Source organism: Ictidomys tridecemlineatus, chromosome 11 (assembly GCF_052094955.1).
Source record: "Ictidomys tridecemlineatus isolate mIctTri1 chromosome 11, mIctTri1.hap1, whole genome shotgun sequence".
NCBI classification, from domain to species: domain Eukaryota; kingdom Metazoa; phylum Chordata; class Mammalia; order Rodentia; family Sciuridae; genus Ictidomys; species Ictidomys tridecemlineatus.
Window position 1 is genome coordinate 124,168,916 of NC_135487.1, and position 23,209 is coordinate 124,192,124.

Genomic DNA, 23,209 nt, shown 5'->3' on the forward strand with positions numbered 1-23,209 from the left:
GGCTCCCCTCCTCCTACATCTTCCTGACAGTAGGTGGGCTTTGTGGAGAAGATGAGGAGGGTAAAGGTGACAGCCTTGGATTCCTGGCACTGGGTACAGGTAGAGGTTTCCCTGGAGAATCTGGCTGCAACCTGGGATGACTCAGGTCCAGGATTGCAGGAGGGCCATGAGGTCGAGGGCAATGACGTCAACTGTGAACAGCTGGTACAGCAGGAGTCTTGGCAGGACAAGGACAAAGTGAGAGCTGGCAGTGGTGACCAGCCTGGACACCCCTAGGTCACACTGCCTAGCCTAGGGCTCCCCATATCAAGCATACACTATTTCTGTTCCCACTGATCTTGACCTATTCATGTAACACCAACATGATTAACAAAGAAAGTCCATCACTGACAAACCTGTGCTGGTTTGTTCAGGGGATTCCATAGGCAGTTCACTGTACTGAGTGTTGCTTGTAGGCCAGTACCTCGGGGCCCTCTCTCCCTCTGCTGTCCAAGGAACACTGTGCCTTGCTTTCCCAGGAATTGATGAACAACATCTGGAAGAGAGGGACCTTGCCCTTGGTGTCTACAGTGTGGTCCTTAACCCAGGACAGGCCATGAAGATGGTTTCATTGAAGGAAGCTGCAGAAGCCGGCACTTGGGAGAGACTGTGCTCTGAGCCTGACACACACAGACGCCCACCTGCTCCAGGTTCAGTCCAGCTCCAGATGGCCCTGGAGAGTCCACGTCTTCCTGAGCACACATGGCCCTGTTCCTTCTTGTGACGCCTCCCCAAGCTGCCCCCTCACTGAGGACCCTCATGCCAGCCAAGAAAGGGCTCTTCCTCTGTGCTTGACCTGGCCCCTGGCCCCTCAGTTTGAGAAGCCTTCCCAAAGCAAACCCCCCTGACTGTGCAGGTGGCAATCCCCACCACCTCGGCTGTGTCACTGGTCTGTCCTGTGAGAACACCAGCACAGGTGGTGGGACAGTGAAGAGACATGGACCTCGCCCAGAGGAGGGAGTCAAGATGGGTTCTGCAGGGTGAACTGGGGGTCGGTGGAGGCAGCATGCATGATGGGAAACCAGGCTCCTTTGTAGACCTGGTGTAGGACTCCCTTGGGTGTCAGGCTGTGTGTCTGTGTGTGTGTTTCTGTGTGCGTCTGAGTGTGTGTCTGTGTGCATGGGGGAGGGGGAGGGGGTGTTGGGGAAGTGTCTAATACACAGGAGACTTGGGGCCATAGCTCACCTGAACTTAGCTGTTGCCTATTACAAACTCATCTCCATGTCGAGTAGAAAAGGAATCCACATTCCTCAGGCCCTCCTCAGCCTGCTCTTCTCCTGGCTCTGACCCCAATACTGGGTTTGTCTTAGGAAATCTACACCAACACTCCCTGCCTTGGGTGAAGGCCCTTGGGGGGAGTGGGTGTGCAGTGCCCCCCCCACGCCCCTTAGTGAGGCTGCTGTGGGCTCTGATGTGCGAAGCTGTCGGAAGTTCTGAGCCAGCCGTCCGCAGGCCTCCTCCTGACCCTCACCCCCTGACGCCCTGAGCAACTAAATCTGTGTGTGGGAGTCTGGGCCTCATCCTGAAGCTGCCTGGTCCATGGGAGCTTCACCTGGATGTCAGCAGACATCTGATGGGCTGGCAGGGAGGGTCTCACCTCAGGTAGGGGAGCAGATGGGCAGAGTGCAGGATGATGGGGGCACTTCCGAGGTCCATAGGGCATGGGATGGAATCCTATAAGTGTTTTTCCCCCAATGAACAGCCCCTGGTGGGCTATTGAAGGTACTGGTTCCTCAGTGCGTATCTGCTAAATGTTGCGGAGGTGGTTGAGCTGAGCTGCTGGTCTTGTTCTTGAGCGTAGGTGATGCATTAGGAAGGGCCCAATCAGGAGGAACCCCCGTAGACTGTGGGCACGTTCTGGGGGCTGTAGATTGAAGTCTGCAGAGCCACAGTGTTTCCTGGGGGAGAGTAGCTGTGGCCTGAGGCCCGTGGGTGGAGAGAGGTGGTATTGGGTTAGGTCTGACCACCCACACTCATAGTGAGAGATGCTGAGAACTGTAGAGAAGAGAACCACTCAGGAAGCCTGCGTGGCTGGTCTTCCACTTCTCTACAAATGACCTGCTCCAGAAGCAGGGGAGCCCAGTAGAATGGTGTCTCTGATGTGGCTGGGGTGTGAGTGTCACTGACACTGAGGTTGGGCAGGAGCCCTGGGTGGGAATGGGGCATATGCATAAAGCAGAGCATTATCTTCACCCCTGGTCGAATCTCCAGGTTTAAAAGTAAATGGAGTTAGGACAGTGGACAAGACTGAGGTGAAAAGACCTTGTGAAAGCAGACTGTGAGACTCCTGTGCAGGACAGTGCTCCCTGTCCCTGGGGGAGGCCGTGGCTCATTGCTGGGGAAGGTCTCCTGGCAGCCAGAAGACCAGTGGAGGCAGCAGTGTGTGCGTGCTGAGCTGCAGCCACAGGCCTCAGTCCTCTCGCTGGGGGCCGTGTGGAGGGGAGGTGCTTCCTGGCGCTGGCTGACCTTCATGTGGCTCAGCATGGCTTGTCAGAGTTTCCCTGAGAGGTGAAGGGTCTTGGAGGAAAACAGGGCCCTGCGAATAGGATCAAGCGGATGTGGCTGTGCAGCACCTACTGAGGGGTGCAGAAGCCAGGAAGGTGACCTGGGAAGGGGGACAAGGAGAGGGCTCAAGAGCAACATGAAGGGGAACAGACACTTCAGGAATATTTTCTAATGAGGTAGAAAAATTGCCCCCACTTTACAGATGAGGAAACCGAATTTAGAGAAGTGACATCAGTTGTCGAGGGCCAAGCTCCTGACACTTGGCCAAACTAGGGCTTGAACCAGGTGTTTCATGTGCCTTGTTAATGTGGAAGATTCTCTTCCCTGAGGGGAGCTTGGATCTGGGAAAACTGTTGGACAGGGAGATGGGAGGCCTGGGCCTAGTTCTGGCTCTAACACTTAAGAACTTTCTAGACGTTGTGTTTACCAATTTCATGCTTTGAAAATGTAGCTTTCACATCTGTGAAATGGAAACGTAACCATGGTTCCCAAGACCTCTCACAGGAGCAGGGCTTTGTAGACTGGGGTGGATGTGAAGATGATGTAGCTTCTGGGACGCTTCTGCTGTGGGGATTCAGCAATACCAGGTTGAACAGGACCCATGTATCCATGGGTCAGACTCCCCCCATCCTGAACCTTGTGGGACTTTGCCCAGGGCTAAGTCTCATTGCCGTGGGCACAGGGGCCCATCAGTGACCTTCACCCAGGACTTTGTATCACCCACATTTGGGGGCTCCTCAACCCAAGAATGGCTACTGTTGAGGTGCCCAGTCTCACAGAGTAAAGCTACTTCCCAAATGCCGCTCATGGAACAGCACACCTGTCTTTATTTAACATCCATGTATGCAGGTGAGGGGAAAGTTAAGAATGTCCACGTGCTTCTGCCTCTTTCAATGCTTTATTTACTCAAATTACTCAATACGATTTCTCTCTATAGGTTCTTAATAAAGAAAACGACAGTCATTAATGCAAGGCACTGCAATAGACACGATCCATTCACAGCAAAGAATTCTAGATTAATTCTAAGCACTGCAGAACACCTAATCATGACAGGCTAATGAAAGACATTCATTCTGCATGCTAAGTTCAAAAGTCTTAAGCCTTAAGACTTAAGTCTTGGGCTGGGGATGTGGCTCAAGCGGTAGCGCGCTCGCCTGGCATGCATGCGGCCCAGGTTTGATCCTCAGCACCACATATCAACAAAGATGTTGTGTCCGCCGAGAACCAAAAAATAAATATTAAAAAATATTCTCTCTCTCTCTCTCTCTCTCTCTCTCTCTCTCTCTCCCACTCTCTCTTAAAAAAAAAAAAACTTAAGTCTTAAGTGCAGCAGATGGACACTCAATTAGACCATGGTGTCCAGGTCCAGAACCAAGGCAGTCTTTCTGGCGTGGAGAGGATGACTGTTAGGGAGAAGTTGTGACTCTCACCAAGGTCCAGATGAGACAGTAGAGTTTGAGAGAGGTAAGGACCATGAAAGGATCAGGAAATGATGACCAGTGATGGGTTGTCAGGTCCTCATCAGGTGCTCCAGCTCGAGTGCATCCTTGTTTCTGCTGGCTGAATCCCTGCTCATCAGCTCTATTATTTATACTAAATTTTGCAGCTTTTGGTGCCCCTTTCAATCTTTACCAGCTACCACAGGATTTCTCAGTGACATCATTTCCCTGGGGTCAGAAACATCTGGCCTGTTGATCTCCCTCCTGATCTTCTTCCTTTCCCTCTTATCAGGGAGGACAGCCTGCCAGGGGCTTCACTCTGTTTATCAGGGTGAGGGGCCATACTGGAGGGTGTGCCTGGGGAGACTGCGGGTTTCAAACTGGGGTTTTTAAAACGGAGTTGCTGAGGCTCAGGCCTCAGGCCATCCTCACACAAAGGGACCTGGGACCAGAGGGCTGTAGTCACCCGTAATCACAATTCTTCATCTTCTTTACTAATTTGTTGCCATCGTAAGGCAGCCTAACTATAAGATATTTCTGTTAGCTTCGTGGCCACCACAAAGCAAAAACTTATGGGAGATACATAAATGTTAAATGGTAAGGAATGAAAGTATGCCCCTGGAGTAAGTCACCTGATCACAGAGGAAAACAGCAGAAGTGGAAGAAAGGAAAAAGGTTTACAAGAAAGCCCACAAAAGGAGGAACAGAATGGCAGCCCTGGCCTACCAGTCATGACCTTGACTGTAAGTGGGTTAAATTCTCCAATGAAAAGGAATAGAGAGGCTGAGTAATCAAACAGGGGCCACTGTGTGATGATCACAGGAGGCTCCGGGAACCCTGAGGACACACGCAGTCTGAAAGTGAACACGGCAGAAGTCTCCATGTGGAGGGAAACCCAGAGAGCCGTCCTGTGATCCAAGTGACTTGGAAGGCTGAGGCAGGAGGATCGCAAATCCAGGGCCACACTGAGTGAATTAGGGAGACCCTATCTCAAAATATGATACATTGAAAACAAAATTCAACAACAACAGCTGGGGCTGTAGCTCAGGCTAGAGGACTTGCCTAGTGTGTGAGGCCCTGAGTTCAATTTCACGACTTAAAAAAAAATGTGAAAATTAGGAAAACAATAGAAAAGATCAATAAAACTAAGAGTTGGCTTTAGGAAAATTGATAAAATTTTAGCTAGACTAAGAAGACAATGATCAAATAAGATCAGAATGAAAGAGGAAAGAAATTATAGTTGTTACTGAGAAACTCAAAGAATCATAAAAGATTATAATGAACAATTATCTGAAAACCTAGTAGAAATGGATACATTCTAGTAACATACAAACTACTGAAGCTGAATCACAAAGAGAAAGTCTGCATAGATCAATAATGAATAAGGAACATGGACCAAGTGATTTCACTGGTAACACTACGAATATAAGGGAAGAAGTAGCACCATATATCTCCAGCTCTTCCCAAAGATAGAAGAAGGGGGACACTTCCCAAGTCAGTTCCCAAGGCCAGGATTCCACTAATACCAAGGCCAGCGAAAGACACAGCAAAAAAGAAAATTGTAAGTCAGTATCTCTGTCAGGCATATAATACTCACATAGAGAGTAAGAATGGGAGAGAAGAAAACTGAGGCTGTGAAGAAAACAGAATTGGGTGAGAGATCTCATAAAATCCACAGGAAAACCAGAGGCTTTGTATCCACAGTGGAGTGACCCAACATCAGAACCTTTTAACATGGCTTCTGAGGGGATGGGGGACAAGGAGAGGGCAGCAGGTGGCCAAGAGGCATCTCAGCTGGGGGAGCCCAGGGGCCACTGGATGAGGGGCTAATGGGGGGTCCTCACTTACAATAGCTCCCCATCTGGTTTGACTGTAAGACGATATTAGTAGTTAATAGAGGAGAGAAAAAGCTGTGCCACACAGTCATTCTCAGGAGAAAGGGAGGACTGACTCATAGCAGAGGAAGTCGACTCCAGAGCAGACAGTTACCAGGGAAAGTGGGATCAGGAAGGTTGGAGGAAACTTGTGAAGGCTGAGGTCGACCAGCTGGTCCACTGCAACCTCGCCCACACACAGCACAGCAGTGCCAGGTCCCACTGCTAATAATGGATTGTGCCTTCAGGTGGGAGAAGAGTTCACCTTCCTCCCCAAGTGCCATGGTACACAGGAGGGAACCCGGCACAGGCAGTAGAGGGTGAGGAGGGGCAGTGGGCAGCATGAAAGCATCCAGGGCACATTCTGGGCTGGGCCAGGGAGAGGGTGAGGTGGGGTCAGTTCCACAAAATGGGGGAGAGCTGAGAACAGGCCATGGCTTAGGAGCTCTGCTTCCTTGACCTCACCACTAAGTGCCAGGAACAGCTGATGCTGCATTCACTCTGCCTTTCCACCAGGATTTTTGGACAATAAAAATCACTGTATCTGTGGTGCTGAGTGATGGATCTGATTGATCAGGTGCTTGATCAACTGCTCTGGGGTCAGCAGAGGAAGGAGCCCAGGGCAAGGCCACGTATGAATGGGACTATTGACTGAGACTGGGAACAGCATTTGGTGAGAGCCTAGTGACAAGTGCAGCCCTGGCACGTGGGTGTGGGCACCAGTGGAGACTCTGGTAGAGTGGAGCACAGGGGCTGAGGCCCAGCAGGGGCAGTGAGTGGAGATGCAGGGCTGGGCACTGGCAGGTGAACTTGATCATTGAATCTAGGGGCACAGGGGCCCTCAGGTAAGGATTGAGATGATCAGGGGCCTGTGGCAATACCAGATCTGAAATTATGCTACAGAGCTGTAGTAGCAACACAAAGAGCATGGCATTGGCATCAAAACAGACAGCAAGACCCATGGAACACCACAGAGGACACAGAGACAAATCCATCTGCCTAGGGCTGTCTGACATTTGACAAAGTGCCAAAAGTATATCTTGGGGAAAAGACAGCCTGTTTAACAAATGGTGCTGGGAAAATTGGATAGCTTCATGTAGAAAATGAAAGTAGACTCCTGTCCTCACCCTGCCCCAAACTCAAAGTGAAATGGCTCAAAGTCTCAGGAATGACACCAGAAACTTTACGACAGCTGGAAGGAAACATGGAGTGGACCTTCCATCTTAAACTCGCTGACACCAGCTTCCCTCTCAAGACCCCCAGGGCACCAGATATAAAACCAGGAGTCAATAAGTGGGGGACCATCAAAGTAAAAAGTTTCTGCACAACTAATGAAACAAGAGAAGAAAGACAGCCTACAGAATGGGAGAAAATCTCAGCCAGCTGCTTCTCTGATGGGGACTAGTACCCAAGATATAAAAAGAACTAAAAAATCTTGACACACACAAACACACACACAGAACCTAATTAATAATGGGCAAAAGAACAAAACAAACTTCTCAATAGAAGAAATGCAAATGGCCTGCAAATATATAGAAAAAATGCTCAACATCTTTGGCATTAGGAAAATGCCAATCAAAACTACACTAAGATTTCCTCTGTCTCCAGTCACAATGACATAAGAATATGAACAATAATAAATGCTGGTGAGGATGTGGAGAAAAGGGTTCTCTTGTACATTTTTGGTGGGACTGCAAACTAGTACAACACTCTGGAAAGCAGTATGGAGGTTCCTCAAAAACTAGCGATGGAACCACTATGTGACCCAGCTATCTCACTCCTTGGTGGATCTCCCAAAAAGATCTAAATTCAGCACACTGTCTGGATACAGCCACCTCAGTGTTTCTACCAGCACAGTTCACAACAGCCAAATTTTGGAATCATCCCAGATGCTTGACAATAGATGAGTGGATTAAGAAATTGTGGTGTATACATATACTGGAATTCTAATCAGCCATAAAAAAGAATGAAATGATGGCATTTTGGTGGTAAATGGATGGAAATAGAGAACATCATGTTAAGTGAAATAAGCCAACTCAGAACTCAAAGGTCAAATGTGTTCTCTCATATGAGGAAGCTAGACTAAGACCAAGGGAAGAGGGAGAGAAGAATAGGATAACATAAAGAGCCAATCGAATATGAATTAAGAGATGAGGGAAAGGAAGTCGAGTAGGGCAGAGGAAGGAGAGTGGGAGAGGGGAGAGTGATGGGGGAGAAGGGAGGGTCATGAACTGAAATCAATTTCCATACTACTATGTGTAACTCTAAAGCTCTAACAAAAAAGAAAAAGAAAAAATGTCAAGGCCTCTATGGACATCTTGTTCTCCAGGCTTTTTTTTTCTTTTGTTTGTTTTTTTTTTTTTTGTATGTGGCACTAGTGACTGAATCCAGGGGCACCCTACTGCTGAAGCGCATCCCAACCCACTGTTTTTACAGGCTGACCTTGAATTTGCCTGGCATCCTCCTACCTCAGCTGCCTGAGTAGCTGGGATTACATGTGTTGGTCACCATGATCAGCCCTAGATTTTTAATTTTTTTGTGGTGGTGCTGGGGATTGAACCCAGGGCTCTCTGTCTTTGTATACCACATCATATCTTAGGGTAGGATGGCTGGGACGTTGAAAATGTGAGACATGGTGTTCTGAAAAGTCCCTGGCACCTGTCAGCTGGAATGTCTGTTGACTGACCTTTGTGCCCTTGGTTTCCAGCCATTATCCTGCTGCCCTCTGTAGGATCCAATCCCCTAATCCTGCCCCCACCCCGAAATCTAAACAGTTCCAGAGGCCTGCAGAACAGAGGGAAGGGCTTGTCTTTGCCTGAGCACCAATGAGAGCTCAGAAGCCACGAGGCCTCTCCATCAAAACTGAGTGCAAATATTTGGTGGTTACCACTCTCCAGTACAGTTTGGTGTTTTTTTGACCACAGTTACTCCCGTAGGCAACTGACAGTTGAAGTTCTTGGAATATCAGACAATAAATGAGCTTTAGAATGGGGTAAGTGCAGAGGAAAGCCGTGGAACTCAGGAGGGCTTAGCTCAGGCCTGTAAGAGGGGGACTTCTGTGGTGGCCACAGGCTGGCATTGGGATCAGGGCTGCCTGGGCAGAGCTGTTCACCCATTGGATGTGGGCAGGAGAGTTTGCCTGAGACAAGCTGGCTGTGCCTGCAGGAGGGGCTTGCCAACAGATGTCAGAGACCAGATGTTCATCCAGGCTCTGGTCGTTCCTACAGTTATTCTGCAATTTCTTAGAGCGAGTGAAGTTGATTCTGTGAACTCTGGTGGGCTTCCTAACACTGGCCTGTGGCTCTGCCCTCAGAGCAGGGAAGCTCCTCCTCTTGCTAGTTCCCCTTTCTGATGTTTCCTCTGCAGCTGAAGAGGCTGGCAGGCAGCCAGGATGGGACACAGCTCACAGGACCCCCACCTCTGCTGGACCACCAGGCTCCTGGGAGGCATTAGCCTGCTCTGTGAGTAGCTGGGTTTCCTGGAAGGGAGGGCAGTTGGGGTGCTGGGACAGCTGGGACCCTTCGGTCCTGGGGGCTGTTAGGCTCTGATGCCTTTGGGAAACAAAAAGAGAAAGCCGCACTGTTATAATTCACCAGTGCAGTGTGGGTAGAGCCCAGGATGAACGGAAAGAGCAAAATGGCCTTTTTGTGGTGACGAACTGGGACCCTGGGCTTGGGCAGCCCTGGCTGCATGAGGGACCATAGCCAGGGAGCTGAGGCCACCTGGGCTGCAGCAGCAGGGAGGGGCTGGAGCTGCCTGGGGAGGGATGGAGACAGACCAAGAGCCTGTTCCTGGGCCCCCAGGGTCCTCAGGGCCTCTGCAGCTCTTCTGTGGAGGGCCCTACTGGAACCCTGGTGTCTGAGCTGGAGGAAGCTCCTCTGTTCTGCGCTCCTTTTCCCCATCCTGAAACGCCTCCGGCCAGGAGACCTCAGATGGAACCTTGCTTATCTCATCACTGTTCCTGGAAAACCCTGGAAAAACAGGAGGCACCATCAATTGGGGAAAGATTGAGCAAACTGAGCAGTATCTGCGCCTCTCAAGCATGGGATGTCATGGAGGCTAAGGAAACAGTGCCCCAGTGTTCTGGGAAGAATGTCCAGTTTCCATGAGGGAGATGCCTGGTTCTCCTCAGGAAGATCCAGGGAACTGAGTGCCATGAAGTCCTTATTTTATAAAAGGACAAGCAGTGGGCTGGGGGTGGGGCTGGGGCTCAGTGGTAAAGCACTTGCCTAGTGGCACATCAATTAGTGTGTGGTACTTATGAATGGAGAACTTTTTCTTTTTTATTTATTTATTTTTTATTGGTTCTTCAAAACATTACAAAGCTCATGACATATCATCTTTCATACATTGATTCAAGTGGGTTATGAACTCCCATTTTTACCCCAAATACAAATTGCAGAATCACATCAGTCACACATTCACATCTTTTTTACTTTTTTTTTAAATGGACAACTTTTGTGAACAGCAAAGTGTAGACTTTCCCCTTTTCACAATGCTGTGTAAGTAAGAAGTATGTTAAATGGTCTAGTGTTTCCTTCAGTAGGCTCTGAGGTTGGAAAATTACAGAGGAAAAGAAAAAAGAACAGGGAGGAAGAAAGATAAGAAGGAAAGCAAGGAAGAGGGAGGGAAGGAGGGGGATTCGCACTCTGAATCCAGAGGGAGACAGTGACTCGCTCAAGGCCACACAGGAACTGGGAAGGTTGAAGTGGCTGCCCCATAGGCCTGCCCTCCCTGGATCTGAATGGGACAAACCTCCTTGCAGAGGAGCTTTGTAAGAGGCTCTTGGTGGAAGGAGCCTCACCCCTAAATTGCTCTGCGTCCTTTCTGGAAGCCTGGAGTTCCACAGCTGCATTTTTCTTTGGTTTCTGGATTGTCCCCTGTTGTCTCAGCCTTGCTTGCGGGAGAGATGGAGGTGAAGCAGTGATGGTGAGGGTGGTAGTGAACTTCCCTATTAAATCACAAGCCCTTTCCCGCATGTGGTGGATGGGGAAGTGTGGAAGGGAAGGAGGGAACCTGAGAACAGCTAGTTTCACACTGGATTTTCCAGAGACACTGGTGACTGCAGAGGGTGTCATTCTGGACTTGTGGCAACTCCTCCACATTGATAGCAACAGCATTTACTGAATGCCCCATTCTGCTGGCAGAGAGCTGGAGAAGGGTCTGGGTCACTGTGGACCCCAGAGAGAGACACATGGAGACAGTGGAGAGGTCATCAAGGAAGGTACTTAGGGCTTCATGCATCAGCTGACAGGGAACTGCTGTTTGCGTGAGAAGGAGATGATAGGGACATGATGATATGACACACAGAGGAACCATATTCTATGCTCACGGTTGCATTTTTAATTTTGTAGTATGAAGTTCACACTCTACCTGGCAAGTGCATGTGCTCCATGGCTCCTGTTTGCCTTGTTTAGGATGAGCATCTTCTGTAGGTCAGAGAGCTCCTGCTGCCTCCCCCTCTGCCTCCCTTCTCTGTCTGCTGATGTCACCCACCATTGGGCCTCGGGGGCAGATCCTCCCACAGGCTGAGGCTGACCCTCCTCTGTATTTGTGGTTCCCTCTTCTAGGAAGTGGGAGTCTGGCCAGGCTGGCTGTCCAACCCTGGGTGAGCCAGAAGTCTCAGCTGTGCTCGGCCACTCCAAGGACTCTGTCCCCTGCTCTCCTGTTCCACTCCCCTGGGGACACCCTGCTCTGTAACAGGAGGGTCTTGACAGCTCACCTCTGAAGCCCCTCCAGGGTGACCCAGGGCTTCCACTCACACAGGGCTTTCTGTGGCCACTGTAAGGCCTCTGCTCTTTCTCGTCCTGACCTGTCCTATCCTGTCACCTGACAGGGAGTCACAGCTGGGGAGCCTGTTTAGGGCTCCTTAAGAGAGGACACCCTGAGCTGTCCCTGTGGTCATTTCTTCAGCCCCCAAGGGAGGGAAGGAATCCTGCTCCTCAGCTCCTCCCCTGACCTGGTCTTCTCTGCCTCTGCTCCTGAGGGGGACCTCAGGGCTGGTGTCCTCAGATCTCCGGCCCAAGGACTCTCCCTCCTCACACCCTGTGCAGATGTGGTCTGCAGACCTTGCCCAGGAGGCCACATTGCAGCTGTGCCCTTTAGACCAGCTGATGAAAGCCTCTGCCAGACCTTGAGGTTCCTGTTGAGCACAAAACACTAGCTTCCCTGAAGGACCCTCTTACAATGCTGGCAGGGGGACACAGACACTGTGGTGACCACAATGAATAAAAAATTTTAAAAAGAGAAAAAAATCAACTCAAAATGGATAAAAGACTTAATCATAAGGTTTGCAGCTCTAACACCTCTAGAAGAAAGCATAAAGGAAAACTTCCATGAGCTTGGGTGGTGATGTCTTGACGAGGACTCCCAAGCACAGACACCAACAGCAAAAATTGACCGAATTGCATCAAATTAAAAACCTTCTGCACAGCAAGGGAAACCACAGAGTGAAGAGATAGCCCATGTCTTGGGAGAGAATATCTGCAAAGCACACGTCCGATATGGGGCCAATAGCCCTAATGGGTAAAGAACTAAGTAACTCAATAGCAAGGAAACAGGTAACATGATTTAAAGTTTTGAACAGATCCTTCTCAAAGAAGAGAAATGAATAGCCAACAGAACTATGAAAAAATCCTCAACATCTCTGATCATCAGGGAAATGAGAATTTTAAACAGGGAGATATCAGTCACATTGTTCCCATGGCTGTTATTCCGATGATGGATGTTCATAAGCACTGGCAAAGATAGGCAGAAAGTGAACCCTCAGACTCTGTTGGTGGGAATGTAAATTAGTGTCGCTATTTTGAAGAAATGGAAGGTCCTCCAAAACTAAAACCCAAACTCCTATATCATCCAGCTCCCCACTTCTGGGCCAAACATTGAAGCTGGCGTGTTCACTGAGACGCTGTTCCCAACAGCTAAGATGTGGGAGCAGCCCAAGTGCCCGCGAATGGATGGTTCCTTGGGAAAAGGAAATGTGGCGCTTGTACACTGGGGCATGTTATAGGTACTCACAAGTGAGAGACATGACACAAGGAGAAATCTGCAAATTTGGGGTGTGTCCTGGGTGTGGCACACCCCGTGGAGCCTGGGCTTCTGAAAGGAGGAAGTGTCCGTCCTCCAGGACAAGATGGTTGGGCTGCGCTTTCCCCTGGAGGTTAAACCTACCTGGTCTCCAGGAAGAAGAGAGGGTCCCCAGGTTCCCTGGGGCTGTGCCTGATGGCAGAGGAAGGGCTCATGGAGGCCGCTGTCCAGGGCCGTGCAGGGGACAGCCACTAAGGAACACTGATGGGGACTCCAGGGGCTGCCAAGAAAGTTCTCTCTTGGTGGCTCGAACGTGTGTTCACCAACTGCTCCACTTGCTCCTCCACATTTCCATCATCATCTGGTCTCAAAACGTGAAATACATTGGTCACCCTTGAGCTGCTGCAGGGGAAAACCAGGTGTGACTCTGTCCCCCTTCCCTGTGTGGGACCTTGGGAGGCTGAGAGGATGCGGTGGACTCAGCTCAGCTTTAAGGTGGCGGAGCCACACTCATGCGGAACCCCGCCCTCACTGTCTCTCAATGTCCTACGAATGAGACGTGAATTTCCCTGTCCCACGTCCCAGAGATTTATAACCGATTCCACGGCACGACCAACACTATGTTGAGTGACTCACTTTCTAGAAGAAGGGGAAGGGGACGCACCTTCAGGAATGTTTTAATCTGTGGGGCAACCTGCTGCCCCCTGACTGGTTGCCCAAAAGCGACATCAGGAGTTCTCCCTCATGGGTCTGGGGTCAGCACTGCTCGACAGCGGGGTCTCTGGCCCAGGGTCTTGCAGAAACAGATCAAGGTGTTTTCTGGGTGCCACCATCTCGAGGTTCCACTGGGAAGCTTCTGCTTGGAGCTCATCACAGTGGGACTGTGGACAGGATGCAGTTCCCTGTGGCGGCTGCCTGGAAGCTCAGTTCCTCACTAGCTATTGGCCAGGGGCTGCCCTCAGGACCTTGCCACGTGGGTGTCTCCACGGGGCAGCTGTCAGTATGGCCACTGGCCTCACTAGAGTGAGCAGGAGAGAGGCCGAGGACAGGGAGCAGGAGTTAGCCAGGAGGAACCTGTGCTCTGGTTGAAAATGGTTGTATTAAGTGACATCCCATCATTTTTGCTAGGTGCACACTCTTTGTGGGGGAGGATGACACAGAGGTGTGAACACCAGAGGGATCCTTGAGTGACATGAGGAGCCACCTCCTACACTTACACACTCATCATGTACCAGACAGTGAGCTAGGCGCTTTCAATTCACAGTGTCATTTAGTTCATGTCACCATGTCAAGACGGATAAGGAAATGAAGGTTACTCCAGGGAAGTAACCCACCCAGAAATACCTTCAGCAGAACCAGGATTTGATCCCAGAATTGGTTCCAATTCACTGTACAAGGCTGCCTCCCTGGGTCAAGGAAGGTGCTGCGTGAACTGGTTAAGAAGAAAATGTCTGTTTCACTTGTTCTCCTTGAGGAAATATCCATGTTCTCTTTCCCAATGCCCTAGGTGCCTGCAGCACTTTAGCCAAGAGTTCTGGAGCTCATGGTTCTGGGATTAAAGGTTTCAGAACCCGCACTTATCTGAAGGCGATCCGGGGAGGTTCGGTCTTGTTGCAAGTGATCCAGGAGCCAGAGGATCCCAAGATAGAGACCTACTGGGGCCTGGGCTCTGATCCAGACTGCATATACATGCTGAGACTCCAGAATGGGACAGAAGATCCACAGTGGCTCAGTCTCCAGGACAAGTACAAGCAGAGGGTCCAGGTGCCCAGTATGTCATCCCTGAGGTTAACAATCTGACCTCACAGGACAGTGGGCAGTACTGGGCCCAGGCCAGATTTCAGACAGGAAGAGAAATTAAACAAGTTTTCCACCTCACTGTTTATGGTAAGTGACACCCTCATCTAGTCCCAGGGCCAGCCTCCTTCCTTGAGTCTAGGAGGCTCTGAGACCACATGCTGCAGGATTCTCCTCAGGCACCAACAAGTCAGATATTCATCATAAACAGTAGAGCTGAGGTTTTATACCAGGGAGAAAAATCACATCTGTGTTTTGGGAGACGAAATGGATTTGGCCATTTTCTCAGTAACATTTCCTCTTCTTTGTAAGACTAAATTTACTGCTTTTGTGTGTTAGTTTTCCTTTGCTGTTTTAACAATGTATACTCGTGGTTTAAAACAGCTTTCTGGGTCCTCCCAGAGCTGGCCTGGTGTCCTGCCTCAGTCGGGCTGTGCAGTCCCAGGCACTGTCTCAGCTCAAGGCCCAGGACACAGGACCCTGGCCCCAGACAAGCACTTCTGTCCCACGCTTCCTCCCCTTCCAGAAGACCCCTATCTTCTAGAAATAATGGTCCCTAAAAACTGGGATTCAGCCATCATGTTCTCATGGGAAAAAAAGTTAGACTTGCTTCATCTAGTGAGATCACATGAGCTTAATAAAGTGGCTGCTGTCACTTGTCAACATGTAGCTCTGGGGAAATTGTGCTTTATTTGTAATGTTCTCCCAGCTTCCTCCTAGGGCTCCTGCCTCTGGTCAGTGAGACTCTGGAGGACAATGTGTGGCATGTGTGAGGCTGTCTCCTTTGTCCCCTCCTTCCTCAGATCCTGTGCCCCTTGCCCAGATCCGGACCACGTCAGCGTCCATCACGCCCAGCTGGTGCAATGTCACTCTGGATTGTGGGGCCCGAGAGGCTTTAGAGGTCCTGAATGTAACCTGGGAGGTCCAGGGCCCCCCCAGTGAGCTGGAGCAGAGAGGGGCACCAGGACCCCCCAACCCCTGGACCCTGGCCCTGAGCCTGCCACTGAGGCAGCCCAATGTCAGCCTCACCTGCGTCCTCAGCAACCCAGTGGACCAGAAAAATGCCACCTTACAGCTCCTTGACCTCTGTAGCCCAGGTGAGTGCACCTGCAGGAGGGAGGGGCACAGGGAGTGGTCAGGTGGCTCTGGAGCCCGAGGGTCCCTGGCTTTTTTGCTGCTGTGTTTATGAAGAGCACTGCCTTCCCTTGGTCACTCCAATCCAGAAGTGTGGGGTGGCATCCAGCTCAGGACTGTCTTTAAATATCCCTCACCTCCAGGCCCTTCCCCGTGGGCCAGGGGCAGTCTTCCAGGACCTGTCCCACCCCGTCCCCATGCCCTGTGTCCAGAGTCGTCTTTGGAAATACAGATCAGATTGTGGCCTTTGTCTGTGTCATCTCAGGGGTGGACCTCCACCTAGTCCCCATAGAATGTAGGGTTTAGAAGGTCCTGTGTCCCTGATGGTGGCCTCATCCACACAGGGACACAGCTGCTTGCTGACCTTCCCTAACGTGTGAAGCCACTGCCGGCTCTGAAGGCGCAGCCTCTTTAAGGAGCTGCCCACGGCCATCCCCCCTGAGTGGAAAGATCCCTTTCTGGGTCTGAGTCCACCCTGAGTGGGACACCATGAGGGCAGGGGACACATCCTTCTCTCCTCTTAGCCAGGTGTCCAGCTCAGTTCTGGGCAGTTTGCGCCCAGTAGGTGTTTCACTGACCCCGAATGCCTGGGACCCGTGTGCCCCCGTCCTCTCTCAGTCTTCCCCCAGGGGCTGCTGGAGGAGCCTGACTGGTCAGTGCAGTCCCCACCCCTGGTCATGTCCCCCTCCACCCTGGAGTCTCAGAGGAAGTTCAACATGGCCCACCAAACCTCCTGGACTCACGGCTGCCTCCTGGCCTCCCCACCTAGCCCTGCCTCCTGTGCTGTCCCTCCCCTGGGGGACGCTTCCGTTACACTGAGTATCTGTGAAACCCCTGCCGCTCCCCACACACAGGTGACTGTGCATGTCCCTGGGGGTCTCACTGGAGACCTTGGACATGGGTCAACCTCTACTATAGTGAGATCCTTCACCTGGTGATTGAGAGCTTCTGTCTCTTCCTGGTGATGACTTGTGCACAGACCCCACCTTGCTCATCCCCGTCTCCCCTGCTCCACGAAGGACCTGGGCCACTGCTTGAATGAGTGGACCTGCCACGCCCTCCCTCTGCGGCTTCTGCACCAGGCCCCCCTAACACCTACGCCTTCTCCACCTCCCCTGGCAATGGGTGTGTCAGCTGCTCTTCTGCCGTATCCTTTCTTAACTCTCTTGTTTTCCTAACTCTGGAAACGAACGCCCACAGCTGGCCACTCGAGAGGCGCCATAGGGGCCTTCCTGGCTGGGTTTTTCATCCTGGGAGTCGGAGGGTTCCTGTTCCTTTGGCACTTACGAGAGAAGAAGAAGAAGAAGAAGAAGGAGGAGATGGAGATGGAGAGAGGCAGGTTGCACTTACCTTTCTGGGTCCAGATGTCTCCCCTCTCCCCTTGGATCCTGGACTTCCTTCCTCCTGCATTTTAATGGCAGGAAGAGGCCTTGTAGAGGGGATGATGGGTGTAGCCATGATGGCCTTGGGTCCTGGCTCTGTGTGTGAGTGTGTGTGTGTGTGTGTGTGAGAGTGTGTGTATATGTTAATGTGCGTTAGTGTGTGTATGTGTTAGTGTGTGTGTGTGTGAGAGTGTGTATGAGTGTAAGTACATGTGTGTGAGTGTAAGTGCGTGTGTGAGTGCATGTCTGTTAGAGTGTGAGTGTGTTTTAGAATGTGAATGTGTGTGAGAGTGAGTGTGTATGAGAGTTTATGTATTAGTGTGAGTGTGTTAGAGTGAGTGTGTGAGGGTGTAAGAGTGTGTATAAGTCCATGTGTGATTGTGAGTGTGAGTGCGTTTGTGTTAAAGTGTGTGTGTGTGAGTGATAGTGAGTATGTACGAGTGTGAGAGTGTAAGCATGAATGTGATAGTGTAAGGTGTGTGAGAGTGAGAGTGTAAGTATGAGTGTGTGTTAGTGTGTGAGTCTGAGTGTGTGTTAGTGTGTGATTGTGTTTGTGTGTGTGAGTATATGACAGTGTGTGTACATGACAATGTGTTAGTGTGTGTGTGAAAGTGTGAGAGTTTAAGTGCATGTGAGAGTGTGTGTGTATGAGTGTAAGTGCATGTGTGAGTGTGACTGTGGTGAGTGTGAGTGCATGTGTTAGATTGTGTGTGTATTGCAATGAGTGTGTATAAGTGAGTGTGTGTTAGAGTGTGAGTGTGTGAGAGTGAGTGTGTGTGAGTGTATATATTAGTGTGTGTTAGAGTGTGTGTGAGTGTGAGTGTATGAGTGTATATAAGTCCATATGTGATTGTGACTGTTAGTGTGTGTTAAAGTGTGAGTGTGTGTGATTGTGAGTGTGTGTGATAGTGAGTGTATGTGATTGTGAGAGTGTGAGCATGAGTGTGAGAGTATAAGCATGAGTGTGATAGTGTGAGTCTGTATGAGTGTGAGAGTGTAAGTATGAGTGTGTTAGTGTGTGAGTCTGAGCGTGTGTTAGTGTGATTGTGTTTGTGTGTGAGTGTATGACTATGTACGTGACAATGTGTTAGTGTGTGTGTGAAAGTGTGAGTGTAAGTGCATATGACAGTGTGTGTATATGAATGTAAGTGCATGTGTGAGTGTGACTATGGGTGAGTGTCAGTGTGGGTGTGTTAGAATGAGTGTGTATAAGTTAGTGTGTGTGTTCCAGTGAGTGTGTCTGAGTGTGTGTATTACAGTGTGTGAGTGTGTGTGTCAGAGTGAATGTGTGATTGTGAATGTATGTGAGAATGAGTATGTGTGAGTGTGAAAGTGTAAATATGAGTGTGTGAGTTTGTTTTAGTGTGTTAGTGCGAGTGTGTGAGTGTGTGAGTTTAAGTGCATGTGTGAGACTGTGTGTGTGTTTATGAGTTTAAGTGCCTGTGTGAATGTGAGTGTGAGTGTAAGTGAGTGTGTGTGTGAAGGTGTGAGAGTGAGTGTGTGATTGTGTGTGAGTGTGAGAGTGAGTATGAGTATGAGTGTGTGTGTGAGTGTAAGTATGATTGTGTGTGTTATGTGAGTGTGAGTGTAAGTGTGTGTGTGTGAAAATATGAGTGTGAGTGTGTGTAAAAGTGTGTGTGAGTGTAAGTACATGTGTGAGTGTGTGTGAGTGTAAGTGCATGTGTGGGTGTATGAGTGTAAGGGTGTGTGTATGAGTGTGAGTGCATGTATGTGTTAGAGTGTGAGTGTGTGAGTGTAAGTGTGAGTGTGAGAGTTTGTTGGAGTGTGTGAGTGTGAGTGGAAATGTGAGTATAAGTGTGTGTGTGAGTGTGAGCGTGTGTGTGAGTGTGTGTGAGTGTAAGTGTGTGTGTGTGTATGTGTGTGTAGGGTTGGAGGTTTCCCTGGCACAGAATCAAGCTCCAATCTATCAAGACTCAGGTGCGGGATTGCCAGAGGACCCCAGGGCCAAGGACGATGCAGTCTATGCACAGGTGACAAAACAGGATTCTCTGAAGGGCAAGAGAAAGCTAAGAGCTGTGAGTGGTGACCAGCCAGGTCTCATGGCACCCAGCCCTGGGCTGCCCAAAGCCAGGCATCTGCTGTGCTATCTCCACTGCATTTTTTTCTTTCCTTTTTACCTGTTTTTGTGTTGAGAGTATTAAGAAAATTTATGGGTTGGTGTCATGGTTAATTTGAATTGTCGACTTGATTGGATTAAGAGATACCAAGGAGGGGCTGAGGTTGTGGCTCAGCGGTAGAGCGCTCACTTAGCAAGTGTGAAGCACTGGGTTCCATCCTCAGCACCACATAAAAATAAATAAATAAAGGTATTGGGTCCAACTACAACTAAAAGATAAATATTTAGGGAAAAAAAGAGACAGATGCTAAGGAATAAGAGGATTATGAGTGTGTCAATGAGGGTGTATCTAGGAGTGGTTGGCATGTGGGATAGCCAACTGAATTGAAGACTCTCCCTAAGTGTGGGCAGCAGCAACCAATAGGATGATGGCTTGGATGGAATAAAAGGTGGAAGAACAAAGAAGCCTCAGCAGATGAAGCTCACTCCTTCTTGAATGGGTTCTTGATTGCTACTGCGATAGGATATAGGATTCTTGCTTCTTCATTCTTCCCAAGTGGACTCTCACAGAGATTCTCCAGAAGGCTTAGGTCTCAGACCAGGTAGCACTGTGGATCCCTCTGGTTCTGGGGCTTCAGCCTCGTGGACTGAAGCTACTGGTTCTCCCAGCTCTCCAGCCTGCAGATGGCCATTGTGGACTATCCAGTTCCTGGTTGTAAAAGTCAACCTAATAGGTCCCTTTTGATAATTATACTTCCTGCTGATTCTGTTCCTCTAGAGAACCCTGACTAATCAGTTGGGATGTAACTCTGTGGTTGAGTTTTTGCCTAGTATGCACAAGGCCCTGGGTTCAATACCCAGTACTACAAAAAAATAAATAATTTGTATTTTCTTTGTCGGTGGCACAAGCCTGTAATCCCAGTGACTTGGTAGGCCCTAAACAACATAGTGAGATCCTGTCTCAAAAAAATAAATAAAAAGCTGGGGATGTGGCTCAGTGGTAAAGCACTTCTGGGTTCACCCCTAATACCTCCCATCCCCTAGAGGTTTAATGTTTTTTTTTTTTTATTATTTCAAGACATAGTCTCACTAATTTGCTGAGGCTGGCCTAGAACCTGCAATCCTCCTGCCTCAGCTTCCCAAGTCTTGGGACCACACATGTGCTCCCCCATCCCTGGCTTAAGCTATTCATGTTAATGGGTGTCGATTGTCTTCTGGTCTCTCTGGGGCCACTCCGTCCATCAGCTGCTCTGAGAACCCTCTTTCTTGTATTCTCAGGATATTGATGAGAAACATCTGGAAGGAAAGGGGCCCTGCACCAGTGTTTACAGCGTGGTCCAGAGACCAGGCCAGGCCGGGCCTTGAAGATGACTTATTTGGAGGAGGGAGGAGAACCCAGCACTAGGGAGACACCTGCACTCTGCACCTGACACCTGCGGATGCCTACTTCCTCTGACTTTAGTCCATCTCGAGATGCCGCTGGTCTGCATGAGCCTGACCTGGTGGCCATCTCTACCTCTGTGGGCACATGTGGCCCTGTCACTTCTCCTGCCACCTTCCCAGCTGCCCTCATGCTCAGAGCTCTCGTGCCATCCATCCAGGGTTCCTCCTCTGTCACTGCTGTGGCTTCTGACCCCTCCCTTTCAGAAGCCCTCCCAAAGAGAACCTTGCCCGACTCTGCAGCTGGCAGAGCCTCGCCACCTCTGCTGCGTCACTCTTGCCATTCTGAGACCCCAGGTCCAGGTGTGGGCACCGTGAAGAGGTGCTGACTTGCCCCAGCGGAGGGGGTGAAGATGGTCCTGCCGCTGAATTGGGGTTGATGGAGGCAGCGTGGCGAGTGGGAGCCCAACTTCCTTTCTAGGTTTTCCTTCCTTTCCTTGTGCAGGGTTTCTCTGGAGCTAAGTGTGTGTGTGTGTGTTGGAGGAGATTCTTGTGCACATTACACACCAGAGCCAGAGTGGCCTTCCTGGATCCCTGTACTACCTGGAATTAAGCCTCAAACTCCTGCAAACCCATCATCCCGTGGACTGGGAAGAGGAATCCATGTTATTTCAGGTCCTTCTCAACTGTCTCTTTTCCTGAGAATGACCCTGGACTCCCCAGACGAGGTTGAATTTTTTTCCCTTTTTAAATGGCATATTATAATTATATTTCACCTTGAGATTTGTTATGATATACTCATATGGGCAACAATAAAACAGCATAATTGAATCAATTTCATTCCCCCTTCCCTCCCCACTCCCCCTGATCCCCTTCTTCTGTTCTGCTGGTCTCCCTTCTATTTTTAAAAATTTGCTCTAATTAGTTATAGATGGCAGTGGAATGCATGTTGACACACTGCACACAAATGGAGCACAACTTCTCATTCCTCTGGCTCTACATGGCATAGAGTCACATCATCATACATGTATCTCTAGGGTCATACCCTCTGTCTCACTCTACTGTCCTCTCCATCCCCTCAGTCCCAATGAGGTTGCATTTTTTAATATTTATTTTTTAGTTGTAGTTGGTTGCAATACCTTTATTTTATTTCTTACTTTTATGTGGTACTGAGAATCGAACCCAGGCCCTCACACTTGCTAGGTGAGCGCTCCACAGCTGAGCCACAGCCCCAATGGGTTTCCTTCTTAAGGAAACTGCTTCAGCTCTGCTCTTGGCCCAAGAAGGAAGCACTTGGTTAATAAAGTGTGTAAGGTTCCCTCCCTCCACTTGGGGGCAGCTGGGTGAAGCTGTGGGAAGATCTGATACTGAGAAACTGATGTGACTCCATTTTTGAGAAACCAGCTTCTACCTCAAGGCCTGTCCAAGGAAGGGGGCGTGACCCTTGTCCTTGGAAAAACCCACAGAGCCTTTCTAGGCACATACCCACCCTGCTGAGTTGTTTGTCTGCAAATAACAGGAGAGGTCTGCTGCACCAGGTGTCCTTGACTCAGTCAGGCTAGGTTGAGGACCCATAGCAACCCCCTAGCAACCACCAATCAGCATGAGACAGGGAAATACCTGGGATGCCAGATGACCCCCCAGTAGTTTATGGTGGTGGATAACATGTTGGGAAACCATGTAGTTCAGCACGTACACCCCTCGTGGCCTAAACCAATCAGTTCAAAGGAATCCCCCTCTTGTACTAACCAATCACCCCTACCCAACTTGTTCCCACCAATGAATGTGCTAATCAATGTTAAGAGTTGTCCTTTCATTTTCCTGAGGTATGGAATGATTTGCTGTGTGATGTTGTGATGCATAGAGTATCCCCCCAAAACCTATAAAATCTCTTGAATAAAGGACCAGGACTCACTCCCTAGGACTGCTGCATCAGGACTGGTTGTGAGTTCAGACTCAAGCTTGCAATAAAGACCCTTGTGTGATTGCATCTGATTCAGCTCCTGGAGGTCTACTGGGGTCCCATGAATCTGGCATAACAATACAAGACATAAAAAAGTATCATGAGGACAGCCCTCTCCAGCCTCTGCTAGGGACCTTCAGCCTGCTCCAGCCCTGCTGGCCCCGAAATAAGGTCAGCCTCCTTTTTGTCTTTGAGAGTCAAACAGGTTTATTAGCAAGAGGTCCAGCATAATATTAAAAATCATATTCAAAACTATCAGTTTGGCCAAGTGCAGTGGTGCACACCTGTCATCCCAGCTGCTTGGGAGGCTGAGAATACAAGTAATAATAAATGTTGGTGAGGATGTGGGGGAAAGGTACACTCATACAATGCTGGTGGGACTGCAAAATCATGCAACCACTCTGGAAAGCAGTATGGAGATTCCTCAGAAAACTTGGAATGGAATCACCATTTGACTCAGTTATTCCACTCCTTGCCATATACCCAGAGGGCTTGAAATCAGCATGCTATAACGACACAGCCACATTAATGTTTATAGCATCTCAATTCACAATTGCTAAGCTATGGAACCAACCTAGGTTCTCTTCAACAAT

At 49.6% G+C, this 23,209-nt stretch overlaps 2 protein-coding genes across 2 annotated transcripts in view; both read left to right on the forward strand.

Annotated features, from left to right (window-relative positions):
- The window catches only part of LOC144368432 (CD48 antigen-like), a 56,740-nt gene extending 35,252 nt beyond the window's left edge, over positions 1-21,488 (forward strand). The window contains exon 6 of the mRNA XM_078027290.1: positions 20,552-21,488. Within this exon, the coding sequence (XP_077883416.1) occupies positions 20,552-20,638 (87 nt within the window). The 3' untranslated portion in view covers positions 20,639-21,488. The remainder of the gene's footprint in view (positions 1-20,551) is intronic.
- LOC144368196 (uncharacterized) lies at positions 52-17,256 on the forward strand. Its single transcript, XM_078026848.1, has 5 exons — positions 52-237; positions 13,607-13,638; positions 14,562-14,770; positions 15,484-15,777; positions 17,015-17,256. Exons 1-5 carry the CDS (start codon positions 52-54, stop codon positions 17,227-17,229), a joined length of 936 nt encoding a protein of 311 aa, XP_077882974.1. The 3' UTR covers positions 17,230-17,256.
- Positions 21,489-23,209: the final 1,721 nt, after the last annotated feature.